Source organism: Gigantopelta aegis, chromosome 11 (genome assembly GCF_016097555.1).
Source record: "Gigantopelta aegis isolate Gae_Host chromosome 11, Gae_host_genome, whole genome shotgun sequence".
NCBI classification, from domain to species: domain Eukaryota; kingdom Metazoa; phylum Mollusca; class Gastropoda; order Neomphalida; family Peltospiridae; genus Gigantopelta; species Gigantopelta aegis.
Genome location: NC_054709.1, coordinates 23,327,530 through 23,347,572, shown reverse-complemented (window position 1 = coordinate 23,347,572; position 20,043 = coordinate 23,327,530). Strand labels below are relative to the sequence as shown.

Below are 20,043 nucleotides of genomic sequence, written 5' to 3'. Positions count from 1 at the left end.
ACCTACTGTAATACTACCAGTTGTAATGTTTGCCCAATTATTATCATATAACCATTCCCTACAGCTAATATACCTTAAAATTTTGCCAATTGTAAATTCTTATTAGAGTTCCCCTACTTTTTTTGAAGAATATATTAATTTTTCACTTGCTAAAGCTCATGACAAGTAAAACTTATTTCACTCATGACATAAATCTGATCATAACTTGTTTATTATCCTCTATATATATCACATTAATCACCAAAACATGCTGATTCAAAATTCTTTTAGAAATTTGTATAGACCTTTGAGCATGTATATTGTTAATCTTTACTTTAAAGGGACATACCCTGGTTTTGACCCGTGAAAATTAACACGAAGTTTATTCAATCTACAAACCTGTAACACATTTGGATAAAGTTACAATTGAATGAAATATGAGTCTGTGACTTTGACATGGTGAAATACCCTCTAAAAATAGACAAAACCTTGACTCCATAACTGTTACTTCTCAGACGCACGTGCGTTTTTAAAAATATGAGAAATGCATTTTGTGATATAAAAAACACCAGGATGTCCAAAAACATTTCGAATGTATGGAAATAAATAATCTAAACAATAAAATCGAAGTAAATTATGATTACAGTTATCAAAAGCGGCTCTAATAGTAACCAATATTCCTTAGTGTTTAAAAACTAGGGTATGTCCCTTTAATGTAACAATATGTAACTACAAGTCACAGATACATGAATACTGTACATGTACATGCATACAATTAAAGATTGCTTTGCTTAACAACACAACTAGAGCACACTGATGTATACTCTGTCAAAAAAGAAACGCACAGGTGACAGGGAAAGAAGAAAAGTGTTTGATTTTACAAAATATAGGTTTTTTGTACAATGTTGCTGAATGACCATGTTTGTTAATGTTCCTGGAATGGGATAGCATGCCCAAATGCACCCTAGCTAAAACAAATTTAACGCACGTTGTGTGACAATTGCAGGAAATCGGTGTGAAATGGTAAGATTTTGGCGAATGAACGTGAAACTCAGGGAAAAGATTGGGGTAGTGATGGGTATTTAAAGCTGCAATGCTCGCAATGATGCCTCTAATTTCCATTTCGACGTAGACGAGTTACAAGATGCCAAAACTAAGCCTGCCAAATTGAAACATTGCAATAGGCCGCCTCCAGTTAGGTGAATCGCAGTCAGCAGTCACACGACACATAAACGTCCATCAGAGCACCATTTCATGTCTCTGCAGCACAAGATCACTACATCCGGGTTCTGCACTTGCGTCACTGAACTGCCACAGCAACGAACACTGCTGGACGCATAGCTGGTTTGAGAAGGGTGTCTGCACAAACCACTCGGAACGACTTCAAGAAGCTGGTTTACGGGCTAGGAGACCGTATGTTGGCCCCGTCCTGTGACGTCAACATCGACATTTACGTGTTTGCTGGTGCACGAATGTACAGGGGTGCAAACTGGCGGCGAGTATGGTTCAGTGACGAGTCATGTTTCCTTCTACAGCGACGTGATGGACGACAACATGTTTACAGACGCCGCAATGAACGTTTTGCCAACAACTGCATCGCCCAAGTTGACAGATTTGGTGGAGGGAGTGTCATGATGTTGGGAGCCATCTCATATACCTGCAGAAGTGAACCCTCAGACCAGAGCTGGTATAATACGCTGTTTACCACTTGTCTACGCCCCAACCCTCAGACCAGAGCTGGTATAATACGCTGTTTACCACTTGTCTAGTCTACGCCCCACCCCTCAGACCAGAGCTGGTATAATACGCTGTTTACCACTTGTCTACGCCCCACCCCTGAGACCAGAGCTGGTATAATACGCTGTTTACCACTTGTCTAGTCTACACCCCACCCCTCAGACCAGAGCTGGTATAATACGCTGTTTACCACTTGTCTACGCCCAACCCCTCAGACCAGAGCTGGTATAATACGCTGTTTACCACTTGTCTACGCCCAACCCCTCAGACCAGAGCTGGTATAATACGCTGTTTACCACTTGTCTACGCCCCACCCCTCAGACCAGAGCTGGTATAATACGCTGTTTACCACTTGTCTAGTCTACGCCCCACCCCTCAGACCAGAGCTGGTATAATACGTTGTTTACCACTTGTCTAGTCTACGCCCAACCCCTCAGACCAGAGCTGGTATAATATGTTGTTTACCACTTGTCTAGTCTACGTCCCACCCCTCAGACCAGAGCTGGCATAATACGCTGTTTACCACTTGTCTAGTCTACACCCCACCCCTCAGACCAGAGCTGGTATAATACGTTGTTTACCACTTGTCTAATCTACGCCCCACCCCTCAGACCAGAGCTGGTATAATATGTTGTTTACCACTTGTCTACGCCCAACCCCTCAGACCAGAGCTGGTATAATACGTTGTTTACCACTTGTCTACGCCCCACACCTCAGACCAGAGCTGGTATAATACGCTGTTTACCACTTGTCTACGCCCCACCCCTCAGACCAGAGCTGGTATAATATGTTGTTTACGCCCAACCCCTCAGACGAGAGCTGGTATAATACGTTGTTTACCACTTGTCTACGCCCCACCCCTCAGACCAGAGCTGGTATAATTCGCTGTCTACCACTTGTCTACACCCAACCCCTCAGACCAGAGCTGGTATAATACACTGTTTACCACTTGTCTACGCCCCACCCCTCAGACCAGAGCTGGTATAATATGCTGTTTACCACTTGTCTAGTCTACGCCCCACCCCTCAGACCAGAGCTGGCATAATACGCTGTTTACCACTTGTCTAGTCTACACCCCACCCCTCAGACCAGAGCTGCTATAATATATTGTTTACCACTTGTCTACGCCCAACCCCTCAGACCAGAGCTGGTATAATACGTTGTTTACCACTTGTCTACGCCCCACCCCTCAGACCAGAGCTGGTATAATACGCTGTTTACCACTTGTCTACGCCCCACCCCTCAGACCAGAGCTGGTATAATTCGCTGTCTACCACTTGTCTACACCCAACCCCTCAGACCAGAGCTGGTATAATACACTGTTTACCACTTGTCTACGCCCCACCCCTCAGACCAGAGCTGGTATAATATGCTGTTTACCACTTGTCTAGTCTACGCCCCACCCCTCAGACCAGAGCTGGCATAATACGCTGTTTACCACTTGTCTAGTCTACACCCCACCCCTCAGACCAGAGCTGGTATAATACGCTGTTTACCACTTGTCTACGCCCCACCCCTCAGCCCAGAGTTGGTATAATACTTTGTTTACCATGCACTTGTCTACGCCCCACCCCTCAGACCAGAGTTGGTATAATACGCTGTTTACCACTTGTCTACGCCCCACCCCTCAGACCAGAGCTGGTAAAATACGTTGTTTACAGCAATTAATCAATAGGTATCTGTTACCGTTACTAAAATCAAAGTAAATGCACACACAAATAAACATCTGTGAATAAAGATAACAGTCAATAACCCCAAACATCCAACACACCCACAGATCACAAGTAGAAAATGTTTATCCTTCAATCTACATTGTATGTTACCAATGTGTTCAAGTAGGTAACCGTATCCATCTCCATACACATGTAACACGCTGGTACACATGCAAAAGTAAATAAAATCACACTGTATTCATTTCCAATGCAACAACAATGCATTCACGTCCATGTAAGTTAACAGTATATAAAACTTCATGTAAGTTAACAGTGTATAAAACTTCACTGTAAGTTAACAGTGTATAAAACTTCACTGTAAGTTAACAGTATATAAAACTTCAATGTAAGTTAACCGTGTATAAAACTTCACTTTAAGTTAACAGTGTATAAAACTTCACTGTAAGTTAACTGTGTATAAAACGTCCATGTAAGTTAACTATAAAACTTCCTGGTCAGTTTCGCTATGTATGAGATCACTTCCTCGTGTGATGAATGAGCTTATTTATACACGAAAGTCACTAAGCTCATGCTACTTGTAAGTCTATACCCTACACCTGCCTCCAGTAAACAGGATTTTCATCTATAATACTGCAGTAGATTCACATAAACAGAAAAACCTAAGTGTTTTGGAAGTTAAAATGTTTTATATTTATGCCCAATTTGTATTTTATCAGTACTTTATGTGCTACATTATTTTCAAACTGTACATGTAACATGTAAAATGTATGTTAGACTTTTTAAGGGGAGCTATCACGCTTGCTCCTCATCACTCCCAACACTAGTTCACCAAGAGTAATGTATAGCGTGTGAATTTATGTGGTATCAATAAGGTAATATCTTAAATGACTCCATATAATCTACATTAGGGAAGCAGTTTTAATCACATACCCTGTACTCCCCTCAATTTTTTTATGTAGATTGTTTTTTGTTTGTTTGTTGACACCACTAGAGCACATTGATTTATTAATCATCAATTACTGGATGTTAAACATTTCACATTTAGTCTTAGAGAGGAAGCCCACTACATGTTTTTTAGTAGTAGCAAGGGATGTTTTGCATGTATATATATACCATCACACAGACAGGATAGTACATACCATGGCCTTTTTATACCAGTCGTGATGTACTGGCTGAAACAAGATCCTAGAGCGACCGCACATCAAGCGCTTGCTTTACCACTGGGCTAAGCCCCACCCCTCCCGGGGTTCAAGACACTAAACAGCCATAGTCTATATACAGGGCAGGACGTAGCCCAGTGGTAAAGTGCTCACTTGATGCATGGTCACTCTGGGATCCATCCCCATTGGTGGGCCCATTGGGCTATTTCTCGTTCCAGCCAGTGCACCATGACTAGTATATCAAAGGCTGTGGTATGTAGTACCCTGTCTGTGGGGTGGTGCACATAAAAGAACCCTTGCTGCTAATCGAAAAGAGTAGCCCATTAAGTGGTGACAGCGGGTTTCCTCTCTTAATATCTGTGTGCATGGTCCTTAACCATATGTCTGATGCCATATAACCGTAAACAAAATGTGTTGAGTGCATCGTTAAATAAAACATATCTTTCCTTTTTACTAATTTTAGTCTGTAAGAGCTGATACAAGCAGGTACATGAAGTTAAACACACAACCCTTTCCATTTTGTATGCAGGAGGGGTCGGAATGTAACCCAGTGGTGCCTGATGGGTGGTCGTTTATGATCGATTGGGCTATTTCTAATTCCAGCCAGGGCACCACAAATGGTACATATAAAAGGCCTATGGTATGTATTATTGACACCCAGTAGCTGATGATTAATAAATCAAAGTACTCCAGTGGTATCGTTAAACAAAACAAACTGTAGCTGTTCTTTATGCAGGAGAAACCACACCAGCTACTTTTTTACTTCACAATGACCACCTTGTAAATAAAACGACCACCTTGTAAATAAAACGACCACTGTGTAAATATAACAATCACCTGGCATTGAAGAACATCACAAAGTTCACCACTGTCCACGTACAGACTCATCTGATAGACACCGAGGCCATCACTAACAACGGTATTAATTACAATCGTACAGGACTACATCATGCAGGCTAGCAAAAAATCTTATGGCGTGGGATACAATTTCTTTTCTCAAAAATTAATCTGGAAGCCGGCATAAGCAGTGTCTGGTAACCCATGTACATGCACGCATTTCAACGTAAGATACAATTGTTATTTTGTGTTACTTCTAATTATGATTTTAACTACCTACATGTACATTATACATTATCTTCGACACATAGTGTGTTCATGTGTGTGTTTATGAGTGAGAGAGAGAGAGAGAGAGAGAGAGAGAGAGAGAGAGAGAGAGAGAGAGAGAGAGAGAGGAGAGGAGGGAGGCAGAGAGACAGACATATAGAGAGACAGGGAGGGAGGACATTTTTCAAAATTCAATCGTAATTTGGAAACATTTTATTAGGCCATTTTGTTATCAGTCAAGATGAGGGACCAAGGACAAATGAAGTGTAGTACGGGCTTTATGTTAACGTCACCTACTGTGTTAGTAAAAAGGGGAGATAAACGACTAGTGTAAATCATTAATGTGTTAACTGTCAAGTGTAGGTTTAACTGAAATTCATTCATATCAACTTATTTTCATGCTTATATCCAATTAAGGTTGAACACGCCAGTGTTTCTGCCAGAAAGAAATTTTTGGGTATGGCGGTATGGAATTGAATGCAACCACAGACAACAGGGGGTATAAGGGACCTCCCCCAGAAAGAAAATGAGTTAAGTTGGGGGTTAGGGTTAAGAAAATCATACAGTAATGATTATTATAATAGTAAATAATTTTGTCAAAAGGTTAACTTAAAAAAAAACAATATGCGAAAAAAATGTGGGTATGACGCCATACCCGTTTTACCCTCTGGTAGAAACCCTAAATACTGTCCTGGGCACACACACTTCAGCTATCGGGGCTGCCTATCCAGGACAGTGAGTTACTTGTTAGTGGTTAGTCAGAGAGAAGAGGGTGTAGTGGTCTTACACCTACAAATTGAGTTGTTAAACCTTGCACTGGGTGGGACCCAGTACCGGGTTGCGAACCCAGTACCTACCAGCCTTATGTCCAATGACTTAACCATGGCACCACTGAGGCCGGTATAATGAAATGATAGTAATCACATGATTCCAAGGGACACAACACTTGGGAAAAAATTGATGATCACTATTTAACTCCCTTGATGCACATCTTCAGACCACACAGACTGTGTGTGAAGTGTAAACTTGGTCCATACAGCACAATGTGATCAGTAGTACACACACAATTTTACCAGATGGACGGGCAGATGGTTGGTCAAACAATATCATACAAATTAAAGATTGTTTTGTTTAACACCACCACTAGAGCACATTGATTTATTAATCATTGGCTACTGGATGTCATACATTTGGTAATAGTCTTAGAGAGAAAACCCGCTACATTTTTCCATTAGTAGCAAGGGATCTTTTATATGCACCATCTCATAGCCTTTGATATACCAGCCATGGTGCACAGGGTCACAATGTTATACATTACGATTATACAGGGGACAATATTTCAAAATCATAGGTAACCGGAAATCAGTTCACGTGAGTCTTACGTAGATAACCGATTGTTCGGTTACGTGAACTGACGTGCAAAAGAAACTATAGCAAGACTCTGAGACACTACTGAAGAAAAACCAAAACATGTTGCATGTTCAAAAGATATATGTTCATGAGAGTGGTGTTTTGGCATGTTGTGAACAAAACTTCATTCAATAAAATCATAAAATGTTCAAGACACTGTGCTACAAAGACATATGGGGTCAAAATGAGAACAGCTTTTCAACACAGTATGTTAAGTGTCTGCAAAGTCACTAAACACTGAATTAATAGCGAGTATGTCCACCTTGTGCATCAATGCATGCCACAACAGATCGCTGCATTGATGATGTCAAGTGCCGGATGACGTTAGCGGGAATCCGTTGCCATTCGTCAATTAAAGCTCTCTCCATGTCCTGACAGTTGGCTGGTGGTACTGGTCGTCTTCTGATTTGTCTGTCAAGATGATCCCACAAATATTCGATGGGGTTCATATCAGGAGAACATGCAGGCCATGGCAAAACATGAATGTTCATGTTGTTGAGGAAGTCCTGTGTCATCCTTGCAGTATGGGGTCTAGCGTTGTCATGCTGGAAGAGTATACCACATGGCTGCTGTTGAATAAATGGCAACAGAACGGGTTGCATAACTTCATCTCGATACCTCTGTGCATTAAGGTTACCTTGAATAATAACAAGCCTCGTTTTCAAGTCCCCACAGATTCCTCCCAAGACCATGACACCACCTCCTCCAAACGATTGAACTTCCTGGATACAGTTCTGCACTACACGTTCTCCTTGACGTCTGTATACACACTGTCGACCATCAGCTCTAAACAGGCAAAACCTGCTCTCATCACTGAATACAACTTGTCGCCAGTCTCGCACTTGCCAACGGTGATGCCTCCTGGCCCATATCAAACTGTAATATTGGTGTTGTTGCGTTAACATAACTCCACGGTAGGGTTGACATGCTCAAATACCATGTTCCCGTAATCGTCTTGACACTGTCTGTCGACTAACACAATGTCCTAATGCCGTTGATGCGAATGTAATCACGGGGAGGAAGCGATTTCGGAGATGGAGAATGCGCAAGTAATGGTCTTGAATGGGCGTGGTCACACGCGGTCTTCCACTCCTAGCCCTGTCAGTTGCCTGCCCTGTCTGCCGAAAACACTGCATCAACCTGATTATGGTAGCATGGGTACAAGCGAATGTTCTTGCAATGTGGTCATGCGTGGCTCCCAGCTGGGCCATACCAATGGCTCTCTCTCTCTGTGCTGTTGCTGACAAACGAGGCATTTCTTGTGTGCTTTCGGGTACTGTGTTACTAACGTGCAGTTTCAAGAGATTTTTATACCAGTTTAGCATGCGCATTTCATTATATGGGTGCAGATGTCGTTATAGCAATATGCACGTTTTTTATGAAAATTTACACTTTCACCGGCTTTAGGTAATTGGATACATTTGGTTGTACTTGGGCGACACTTTTAACCACCATTTCATTTCCATAATCCAAATTATAAAGGAATTGAAATACTTTTTTTTTTGGTATACTTTCTTTTGGATGTCAGTATACATTGTAGTTCTTGTAATCGATGAGTTAGGCCTACCTAATCCTAAAACACTTGAACTACAGTTCTGTGCTACATTGGTCATTTTCCACTCAGTGCTTACGATGAGAACAGACGTCTCAGCTTGTGCTCTCAACTTGCTACCCCCCCCCCCCCCCCCCCCCCCCCCCCCCCCCCAACTAGGGGGCTTGTTAGCTAGCTATAGAATGTTGATGGAGTATTGAGTCGTGTACACCAGGGCATGTGAGACCGTGACTCTGGTGTACGGCGACTCGGTACAAACGAAAAGGAAGAGGGGGGACTAGGAAGAGGGAATGTGCACTAGGGGGCAGCACATGGGAGACCAAAACTGGCAGCTCAACCACCAGTGGTGGTCCCTTCTGCGAAGCCACTCCCGCCGACCCCGCAGAAGAGGATGACGAAGCCAGCAGCCCCGGCATCTACAGGTGCGGCCCCCTAAGTACTTGACACAGGTATGTGTGAAGAAACTATAAGTGTTCCGACCTCCACTCCACCAGGGTGACTCCAGTGCAGTTGTTGACTATATAGACAGCTCCCATTGAGTCGTCGGCCTGTAAGAGGCCTGTTGTGAAGAGGAAGGCTACAACACCGAGCGAACAGCCTGACAAGGCATGCACAGAGCCGCTGCAGCCAAATCCAGACCAACCCGGGGACTTTCTCCTGATGGCTCCCAAGCTTCGACACCTCATTAGGATGGACACTACTGGGAACAAGACTTTCATCAAGAGCCACGTGCTGACCGACACCTTCCAACCACTTCCGAGTGGCGAAGGGGAGGTCTCAATCTACCCATCCACCACCAATGATGGAATAGCTCTGGTCTGTCTCCCCAAGCGATGGAATAACATCTACAAACAGGGACTCCTAGCGCCAGAAATGGACAACTCATTGCTTCATCGCATGATCAAGCTTGTCATGGGCCAGGACTACATAAAAGGAATTTACCCGGATAATTTACAAGTAATAAAGAAAAAAAATTACTTGAGTATACATGTATGTGTAAAACATATAAGAAAAACAAGATATACACACACATGTATAACATAAAAATCTTACTAATATTAGGCTTAAATATAACGTAACTTTAGATAAAAATTATTACTAAGCTAGCTCAGCTAATAATAATATATATATTTATTAAAATTTAATAAAATAATCTTAAAACCTTATTTTTTCGACAGATTTCCCTGATGAAGCCTGAACAGGCGAAAATTTTAATTAAAGAGGGATATATGACTTTTAAAGGAGGCTTCTGACTTTTTCTTTATAAAATATATTATCTCAAGCCCCCTTGCTACTTTAGAGGAGAGGTGCCAGCAACACAGAAGGATTTTCTATTCGTATAGATATATATATACTTCAAAAAATTGTAAGGTATATTAGCTGTGGGGAATGGTTATTGCAGCGCTAAATTTGTATGGTCGTCCGGTAGTCTGTGACGACCTAATATTCAGTCGGGCAACTTAATTCTATGATACTAGTTGCTCGTCGGACGACTGACTTTTTTTTTTTTTTACACCAAAAGGCAAGTTGTGTCCCATAATAATGTGCAGTTTCCTTGCCCACAATTGCTTTTAAACTGTCGTTATCTAGTAAAGCGTCAGTCAAAATCATGTGGCTTTGTTTGCCACTCGGAACTCCTCGGCCGATTCTGTGAGACATCGGGGAAAATTGTAATCGGCTGAAGTATTCCGAATAGTAAACATTCCAGTGCATTCGATTGGAACATAGAGTGCATTCGACTGAAAAATAGCTGATGTGTCGCCAAATCATAAAAATCTTAAGCAATTAGGCCCTATGTGTACATGTGTATAACTACAAACATTTAAAAACATTATTAAAAAGTAATGTATTTAATGTCAGACAGTACATATTACATTTTATATTGACAACATATTAATTCCAAACCTGTTGGTTGCTATTTTATTGGAATATAAATATAACTCTATTTTCAAAAAACGGATATCAGGGCAACCAAATTTTTGGAGGGGCAACCTCAATGTGAACCCATACTTGCCCTCTGGGCAAGCGACTAAAATCCTTAAAATTGAGCACTGTATATGATAATAGTGAATTAATTGGGCAAACATTACAACCGGTAGTTCAGTATTATAGTAGGTTTCAGTGTTTCCCCCAGGATTTTTGTTCAGAGGGTTGGCAAAATAGTTTGACGTTAACAGAGCCCCCAAAGGGTGCGAAAATGCTAGGAGAGTTCGGGGGCATGCTCCCCAGTAATGTTTTTTTTTAATTTCCAGTTGTTTTTAGATGCATTATGGAATACATGAGGGTGTCATGTACACTTCTAGAAGGAGATATTTTAAGATAGATTTTAAAAATAATGTTTATTATTATTAAATATTTGCATAATGTCAAAACAATAATTTGAAAAAGAAGTATAAAAGTATTAGACTAAGTACAAACAGATAATACATATTACTGAATTACTGATTGTAATATGTATTATCTGTTATCTATCTATTTATCTAAAAGTAAAACCCAAGTCTTCTAGAATTTTTAAAAAATCCATTAACCATGGGATATGTGATTTTAAAAATTAATTATCCATGATTGAATATTCATTAGCCCTACTTCTGTATGTATATGACTTTTATGACCACCAAAGATCTTGAAAAACGATTGGGGTCAAAAGTGAAATTTTAAAGTTGATGTTTTTTTTATCAGTAAATCGCAAATTCAAATAATAAAGAATGACCAAAAACAAAACAGTAACTGTATGATCAACAGAATTAAAAAGACTGACCGAAATAATGTTCCACAGTGATTAATCGACCTTCCTGGAAATTGTTAAAATTGAGAGAATGACACCCCACACATGTGTACGGGCCAACTGCGTGATGCATGTGCAACTATGGAATGTGTTTCGGTGTGTTTTGATAAAAGACCTGAACGTTCTTTACTAGGATGTCTGTGGTCAAAACGTATGTTTGGTCTAATAGTTAATATTAACATTAATATTATATTTCAGGTTCCCCTACTTTTTTTTAAGAGTATATATATATATATATATATATATATATATGTATACAAATGTATGTATATGTATATATACATATACATGTACATATACATGTATATCTGTAGATGTCTATGTGTATATGTCTATGTCTATGTATAAGGGTAGGGTAAGGCAACAAAAATTAATATCATATATAAATAAATAAATAAATAAATAACAATAAAAAGTACAGCTAATCTTAACAAGAAATTAATTTGAATAATAGTCAATCGTATTTCTTGCTCAGTCGATCATTATGCCGACCTCTTGGCAAGAAGGTTATGCACACTCGTTACCTACAGGACTATTGCTGAATGAAATTTTATTTTTATTTACATATATATATTCTGTCAAAAAAGAAATGCATACGTGATAGGGAAAGAAGAAAAGTGTTTGATTTTACAAAATATTGTTTTTTGGTACAATGTTGCTGAATGACCATGTTTGTTAATGTTCCTGGAATGGGACAGCATGCCCAAATGCACCCTAAAACAAACTTAACGCATGTTGTGCGACAATTGCAGGAAATTGGCGTGAAATGGTCAATTTGGGCGAATGAACATGAAACTCGCGGAAAAGATTGGGGTAGTGATGGGTATTTAAAGCTGCAATGCTCGCAATGATGCCTCATTTCCATTTCAACGTAGACGAGTTACAAGATGCCAAGACTACATGTATAAGCCTGCCGAATCAAAACATTGCAATAGGCCGCCTCCAGTTAGGTGAATCGCAGTCAGCAGTCCCACGCCACATGAACGTCCATCAGAGCACCATTTCACATCTCTGGGACAGGTACCAGCAGTTTAAATCAGCTGTAGACCAGCCCAGAAGTGGAAGACCTCGCATAACAACTGCAGCACAAGATCGCTACAACCGGGTTCTGCACTTGTGTCACTGAGCTGCCACAGCAACGAACACTGCTGGACACATACCTGGTTGGAGAAGGGTGTCTGCACAAACCATTCGGAATAGACTTCGAGAAGCTGGTTTATGGGCTAGGAGACCGTATGTTGGCCCCGTCCTACGACGTCAACATCGACCTTTACATGTTCGCTGGTGCACGGATGTACAGGGTTGGAAACTGGCAGCGAGTATGGTTCAGCGACGAGTCATGTTTCCTTCTACAACGACGTGATGGACGACGTGTTTACAGACGCCGCAATGAACGTTTGGCCAACAACTGCGTGGCCCAAGTTGACAGATTCAATGGAGGGAGTGTCATGATGTGGGAAGCCATATCATACACCGGCAGAAGTGAACTTGTGTTCGTACAAAGCAACCTGACAGCTGTACACTACCGGGATGAAATTCTTCGCCGTCATATGCTTCACATTTTGGATCGACAGAGAACTCTTTCAGCATGACAATGCCAGGCCGCATACGGCACGTGTAACAATGGATTTCCTACAGAATGAGAAAATTAATGTGCTGCCATGGCCATCAAGACGCTTCCGCAACTGTCACATGCACTGCAGGAAGAATGGGCTAGGATTCCATGTGCCCAGATTCAGAGACTCATTCAGTCAATGAAAAGGAGATGTCGCCCAGTGATTGCTGCTGCCCACATAAGGTACTGATTTCAGCGCCCTTGTGCGACACTATTTGGTGATGAAAATGCCTCCACTGCCGGCAGTCCATAGCAAGAACATTGTCACATACTCATGTCAAATTTAATTGTGATACGATCATAAATAACGAAATTATGCCACTTTGTATTAAAGAGTAAATTCCATGAATAATAAATCTCCTATGCATTTCTTTTTTGACAGAGTATATATATATATATATATATATATATATATATCAAGGCTCGAATTTGGCAGGGGGCAGGCTCGGTACGAATGAGATTTAAGGTGAACCAACCCAGGGTAAATAGGACTAAGGGCAAAACAATGCAGAGTTCGAAATGGTTTTAGGTCAAAACAACCCGGATTCATCTACAAACTATCACAAATAAAATGAAATAAACCTCCACCGTATTTGATTTTAAAACAATGGTTAATCAGCTACATAACCTTGATGCTGATTATGCATCTTCGGCCAACACCTAAGAGGGCTTTGAACCGCAATTCGATATGGCCTCTTCTGGAGGGATTATTGCATGGGTTCTTTTGGCCACTAAATAGTAACCATGAACATCTAAAAATATGATCATCTTTTAAAAAAACACTATGACTGATTACAGTTAACATTCACATCAACACAGTGGCATCTTCATGGGGGTGAACTGAAACCTTTGTGGGGGCGAACTGGTTATGCACGTGGGGGCGAACTGACATCCTACTTGTGGGGCGAGCTGACTGGGGGCAAACACACCTGAGGGCAAACTGGCTTGGGGGGCGAAACGTCTGGTACCCACTTACCTGTACATAAATATGTTTAAAGTAAAATCAAATGAAAATAAAGTCCACTGAACACTGCTGATATAATAAACACCATTCCAAACACACTCCCCCCCCCCCCCTAAAACAAATGGCGTCCGATTAGAGTATTGTAAAGTCGAGAGTACAGTAGACACAGTGTTACTTTCTATGACGTCACATTCAATCAAGGTCACTTAAAAGAAATGTTTTGTTTCTAGAGCATTTTATTACATTTCTTTTGTATTAAAAAAACCCTCCTTTTTTAACCGACTGATGAAAAGGACAGTAAAATTCATAAAACAATGATAATGAAACATCATACAATTTTAAATGGTGACAAATGCAGACTAGCTGAAATGAATCCATGACGTTTCGCCCCCAAGACAGTTCGCCCCTAGTTTGACCTGTTCGCCCCATGTACCAGTTCGCCCAAGTCGATTCACCCCCAACTATTTGTCAGTTCGCTCCCAACTTTCAGTCAGTTCGCTCCCAACTTTCAGTCAGTTTGCCCCCAACTCCCAATTATTTGTTACTTTTAAACAATTATTGATTTGTGTATGTTTCTTTTCTTAGCGTGATTTGCTAGTCCAGTCGTTGGTCATTCCTAAGCATTGTTATCATGAGTTGTCATTCTATCCGTGGTATAAATAGCAGGCTGTAGTCGTCCTTTTGGTTAAAATAGCAGAACGTTTTTGGTGACCGCTGATGTTGTAGTTTGTTGTATTTGTCCGCTAAAAATGCACATGGGAGTGCGCGAACTCGTTTTAAAATAAGGTAGGGTTGCACCAGAGGCAGCTCGGCACCCACAGATGGGTCCAGACCACACACTCACATCGACACAGTGGTATAGGGGGGCAAACTGGTATCTTTGTGGGGGCGAACTGGTTATGCACGTGGGGGCGAACTGACTGGGGGCGAACAGACCTGGGGGTGAACTGACTGGGGCGAACTGGCTTGGGGGGCGAAATGTCTGGTACCCAGCTGAAATCAGTATGGAACATTTTGTTCTGGTTATACTTATTTGTATCGCATTATTTCTGTGAAACTTGATCTTAACCTACTGGTGTTTTTATTAGCAAAAACAACTGCTGAAGCGCGAGCGTGCTCGCAAATTTCACAAACTCTTTCCGTGCCGTACAGTTAAAAAAGAAACGCACTGAAAATGAATCGTCTGGTATTCCCGTTTTTTCTTGTCATTACATTAATGGGACATTCCTGATTCTGCTACACTGCAAGGTGTTTCCGACTAATAAAATATTTCTACGCTTAAACTTACATATATTAAATATATTTTCTTGTTTATAATATCAGTGTCTGTATATTTAATGTGTTTCTGGTCGTCTTAATATTTGTAAGAAACCCAAACTGGATTTTGTCTCCACATAATTTCGTACGTAGGAAAAAATTTATTTTAGAAAATAAAATGAAATTTAACCTATTGTCCGAACCAAATTGTTAACAACTACGAAAAATTACTCTCCTACCTTTAATTGCCGTTAGATTTCCTCCAAAGTTTGTCCAGACACATATCTTGAAAAAACCATTACAATGACACAGATTCCACATACCAGACGATAACCATGTCACCTATATCGACTTCGCTGAGAGCGCATAGGGAAAAAAGCATGTAATTTTGTATCAGCTGCCATTTTGACTTTTTATGGAATATTCTTCAAGAGGGGTGAAAGGATAGGACTTAATCTAACAACGTCATAACATGTTATGTTATAAAAGTAAACGTGATGACGTCATATTATTATTTATTATTATTATTATTATTTTAATACCACTAGAGATCATTGATTTCATAGTAATTGTGTCACATACTTTGGAGGCTTTCACCCCTCTTGAAGAGTATTCCATAAACAAGCAACATGGCAGACGGCAGAAAACTGCATGTATTTTTCCCTATGCAATCTCAGGAAAAAACAATATCGGCGACATCGTTGCAGTCTCGTGTGTGGAATCTGTATATTTGTAGTGGGTTTTTTTGCGATTTGTGTCTGGACAAACTTTGGAGGAAATCTAAAGGCAATTAAAGGTAGGAGAGTAATTTTTTTGTAGTTGTTAACAATTTGGTTCGGACAGTAGTACAAATATTAGAACGACCAGAAGAAACACGTTTAATATACAGACACTAATATATTATGAAAAATATATTATTGATATGTAATTACAATCGTTAAAAGGTCTCTGTTAGTCGATAACATCTTAAAAATTGCAGCAAACTCAGGAATGTTCCCTTTAACGACATCTGTGGCATCGATGGTAGATGATGCTACTACTATAGTAGTAGTACTAGATGAGTAGATCGACAAGTTTGATTAAAATGAACACATGAATAAGACAACACGCCTCACTCTCTTTCAAGTTCTAAATTATTGAAATAACAAAACAAAACAAACAGAATTTTAAAACCTTACATTGCATTTTGACCGCCCTCAATTTCACCATTCACTGGGCAACATACAGCCGCAAATTAATTGAATGTTTAACCAAAATCTATACGATATCGGCCATTTTGGATTAACTGGTTTTATTCATTCGACGCAACGCACGTATTTGTACCAGTTTAAAATTTAGATCCTACTAAAAAGGTTCTAATAGACCAAATCAATTCCTAGTGCCGATAATGTTAACGTTTACGAATAAAACTGATAGAAGCAGCGTATCAACACACCCAGGAGTACAGCAATAAAAAGTGTGGCACCTCACATCTAATCTACCTGCAAGAAAATGGGTGGTCACATACAATACAATACAATACAATACAATACAATACAATACAATACAATACAATACAATAACTTTATTTCCATGTTCATATATGAATAATAAAAACATAGTCTGGTTGACTAGCAAAAATAAAGTACATAAAATATTAAAACTACATTCCCTGGAATATTTTTTATTATTTAAGCAAATAGCACAGAATATCTAATTATTTTTGGTACATATAATGACGCCGCACTCCGCATTGGTTTCACTACGCTGGCTTATCCAAGTCAAAAACAAAGCCATGATTTTGAAAGTGGAACACTTTTGACGGGCTCGTACCGATCTCGGTTTTCATTGGCTTATCACAAGTATAGAATTCCCCAACAAGAGATCACTTGAGATTTCGCAATTTTTGAAAAAATGCAACTGTCTTGATTGAGGGGTCGTCTCATATCTCCAAAACATATTTATATCCATAGTGGAATTCATTGTTATTAAGATAAAATTTTAAGTAGGGTAATATTTAAAGGTTTTACGGTAATTTAACAGGAAGTAAAATATATATTTTTATTTGTATTTTCTTTTAATTAATTTTTTTATTTTGTTAAGTGGATACACTATTGTAGTAATAATAGAATATTTTGGTGAATTTTAGGCGTAATTGTTATGGGTAATAATTTTTATATGATTGTTTATTTGGGATGAACCAATGAGATACGATTTCGTCCTCGTCTTGCCCGTGTGGTCAAACTTGGAACTTTACTTTCTGATGTGTTTTCATAGGGTTAACACGTAAGTTATTATGGTTTGGGTAAATTAATGTTTTAGGGGTGTGTTAAAGCCTAGATTTTAGAGTTTCTCTCTCTCTCCGTTTCCATATGCTTTATTACTGGCTATGGGGTTAATCGTTGTACATTGTTAGTAAAAGAATTGTTGTAATTTTGTTGGTTGTGCATGGGGGTGCACATCATTTATTTTTCTTGGAAATATTATTTCTAAACATGCAGACAAATTTTAGTTATTTGTTTTCCGATATATGTTTGTTTGAGGTTTGGGATATTCACATTTGTAATACGGAAATTAATTGTAACATGGAAGAATTGTATTTTTGGGATTTGGTGTAAATCATCTTTCAAATCAAATTGATAGTTTCTGATAGGGACTATTTTATTTGTAATAGGAGTTGTAGCCTAAATTACCGATATTATAAGTTTTTTCATGTAGACCGGTGGTTTATTTGGTATGGAACTTTCAAATAAGTATATTTGTCGGAAAATCTCAGGGTAATATTATCGTATAAACTTGTCAAATGTCCACAGTATTTTGTTAAGAGCTCTTTGTCTTTGTGTGTTGAATAAATGTTTTAAAATTGTTGTGTTTTGGTTAACCTTGTGGCAGGTCGTTAGATTACTGGACAAACCATTATTATAAAATATATTGAGTCCACAACCGAAAGGGGTGGCCGGACCTGGCGTGGAAATTTATTCTTTTTGTAAACACCGAGTCACATGATTTCAAGTGAACTCAGGGTTTCGTTTCAGTACCGTATCCTCAACCGAACGTTCTTCATACAGCGCAAGATTTCTCTTTTGATTTTTTGAGACGAACCCTACAATTTGAAATCGGCAAACGCACGTGTTAACTGAAACGGACAACAGGCTGTCGTTTGTGCTTTGCCGAGCTATGGCGGCACAGCCGACGAATCAAGCGTATACGTTTGACGATATCCGTTCATAGCGAACACACACGACTTTTTTAAAAGTGCATTTGAGCTTGTATTACACATTTGTACATGATGTTATAATATGGTAACCAGAGAATGTAACTTTAATCGCCAACATCAAAAACTAAACTACAACTCTGTCTAATAAAATACATTCAATGTAACAGATTCTATTGTCTTTTGTCTGATCTTCGATATTCGGTAAATTAAAATAAAGATTATTAAGTGGCAGGGGGTCTGGTTAGCAGAGTAGTTCGTGCTGTGTCCAAATCTGAGCAGAGTTGTGCGACTGTAATGAGTTGTGTTTTAGGGCAGTTGATGACATAATAACATTTTTCGTATTTATTTAGTGTTTGGAATATTGGGAATTATTGTGCGAGTGTAATAAAATATTTTCTTCTGTTCGTTTCTAGCTGTTTGCACAAGAAAATGTGTATCGTCTTTCACTGCCTCTTTACAAAGCTTGCAGAGTCGGGTCTTTTCTGAGAATATTGCGGCACCTGCCTCTTTTGATTTCGAGGCGGTGTGCACATATTCTAAGTTTGGTTAAATGTCTCCTTATTTAATGTTTCGAGGTATAGGGCAAGGTGATATGGTCGTACTATGTGTTTATAATATAGCAGTTTTTCAGAATCTTTTAATTTTTGTTTAAAGTATTGCCTGTAGTTGTTGTAGTTTTCAGTTACTAGTTTGTTGAGTGTTTTCTTGTTCTTTGGTGTAGTGCTAATAGCTATTATGTCGATGCAGTTTTTCTTAAGCATGTTTGCTGTGTAGTTGTGAAAGCTGTTTTTGTTATTGTTATTGAGTAGCTTGCTGTATTGAGCTGCATCAAGTAGAAGTTTGCGTTCTTGAGGTATATTTTGTAGGTGTGCCCAGTAGTGTTCAGTAGTTTATAATGTTCTGATTGATTTCATTTATTAGTGGGTATCTGCCTAGCTCACTTTTACATGCAATATTGGTTGTGTTTCTTCCTACCTGTAAGTTTAATTTGCAACATTTTATATGTACTTTTTCGAATGGTTCTGATTCTAAAAATGTCTAGTAGTTTATTAGGGTCATGGAAATCTTATTATTTAGTTCAGTGCCCCAGATTTCACAGCTATAGAGTAGGATCAGTTTGATTAAGTGTCGAATAGTTTGTTGTATATCTGGGGAGGTGGAGGTGATCCAGAAAAAGATTTTTGGAGTCTGAATAGGGTTTTAAGTCCTTTAGTTGCAAGATCTGTTTAGGTTGTATTTAAGTTTCCATTAGTGTTAATGGTACAGCCTAAATAAATATATGTGTGTGTCTGTTCGATTTGCTCCATGCCGTACTGAAATGCTTCATGTTTTGGTTTTCCTTTCTGGATAACCACGGAATTTGTCTTTTTCAAGTTGACTGATAAGTGCCATTGTTGGCTATATGTGTGGAGTTCATCTAACGCTTTTTGTAGGCCTTGTTTAGTCTCTGATACAAGTACTAGGTCATCTGCCCATAATAAATGCGACACTCTTTCATTTAGTAGGTGGGGCAAGTGGCAGTCGCTGGAGAATGTCATATCGGCTAAATACACGTTAAACATAGTGGGACTTATATTATCTCCCTGTTTCACTTCTACTGTAGATGGGAAC

General features: G+C 39.4%; 1 protein-coding gene across 1 annotated transcript in view; it reads right to left on the bottom strand.

Moving 5' to 3' along the window:
- The window catches only part of LOC121385286 (N-chimaerin-like), a 51,837-nt gene extending 35,323 nt beyond the window's left edge, over nucleotides 1-16,514 (bottom strand). The window contains exon 1 of the mRNA XM_041515906.1: nucleotides 16,415-16,514. Coding sequence (XP_041371840.1) covers nucleotides 16,415-16,445 — 31 coding nt within the window. The 5' untranslated portion in view covers nucleotides 16,446-16,514. The remainder of the gene's footprint in view (nucleotides 1-16,414) is intronic.
- Between the last annotated feature and the right edge of the window lie 3,529 nt (nucleotides 16,515-20,043).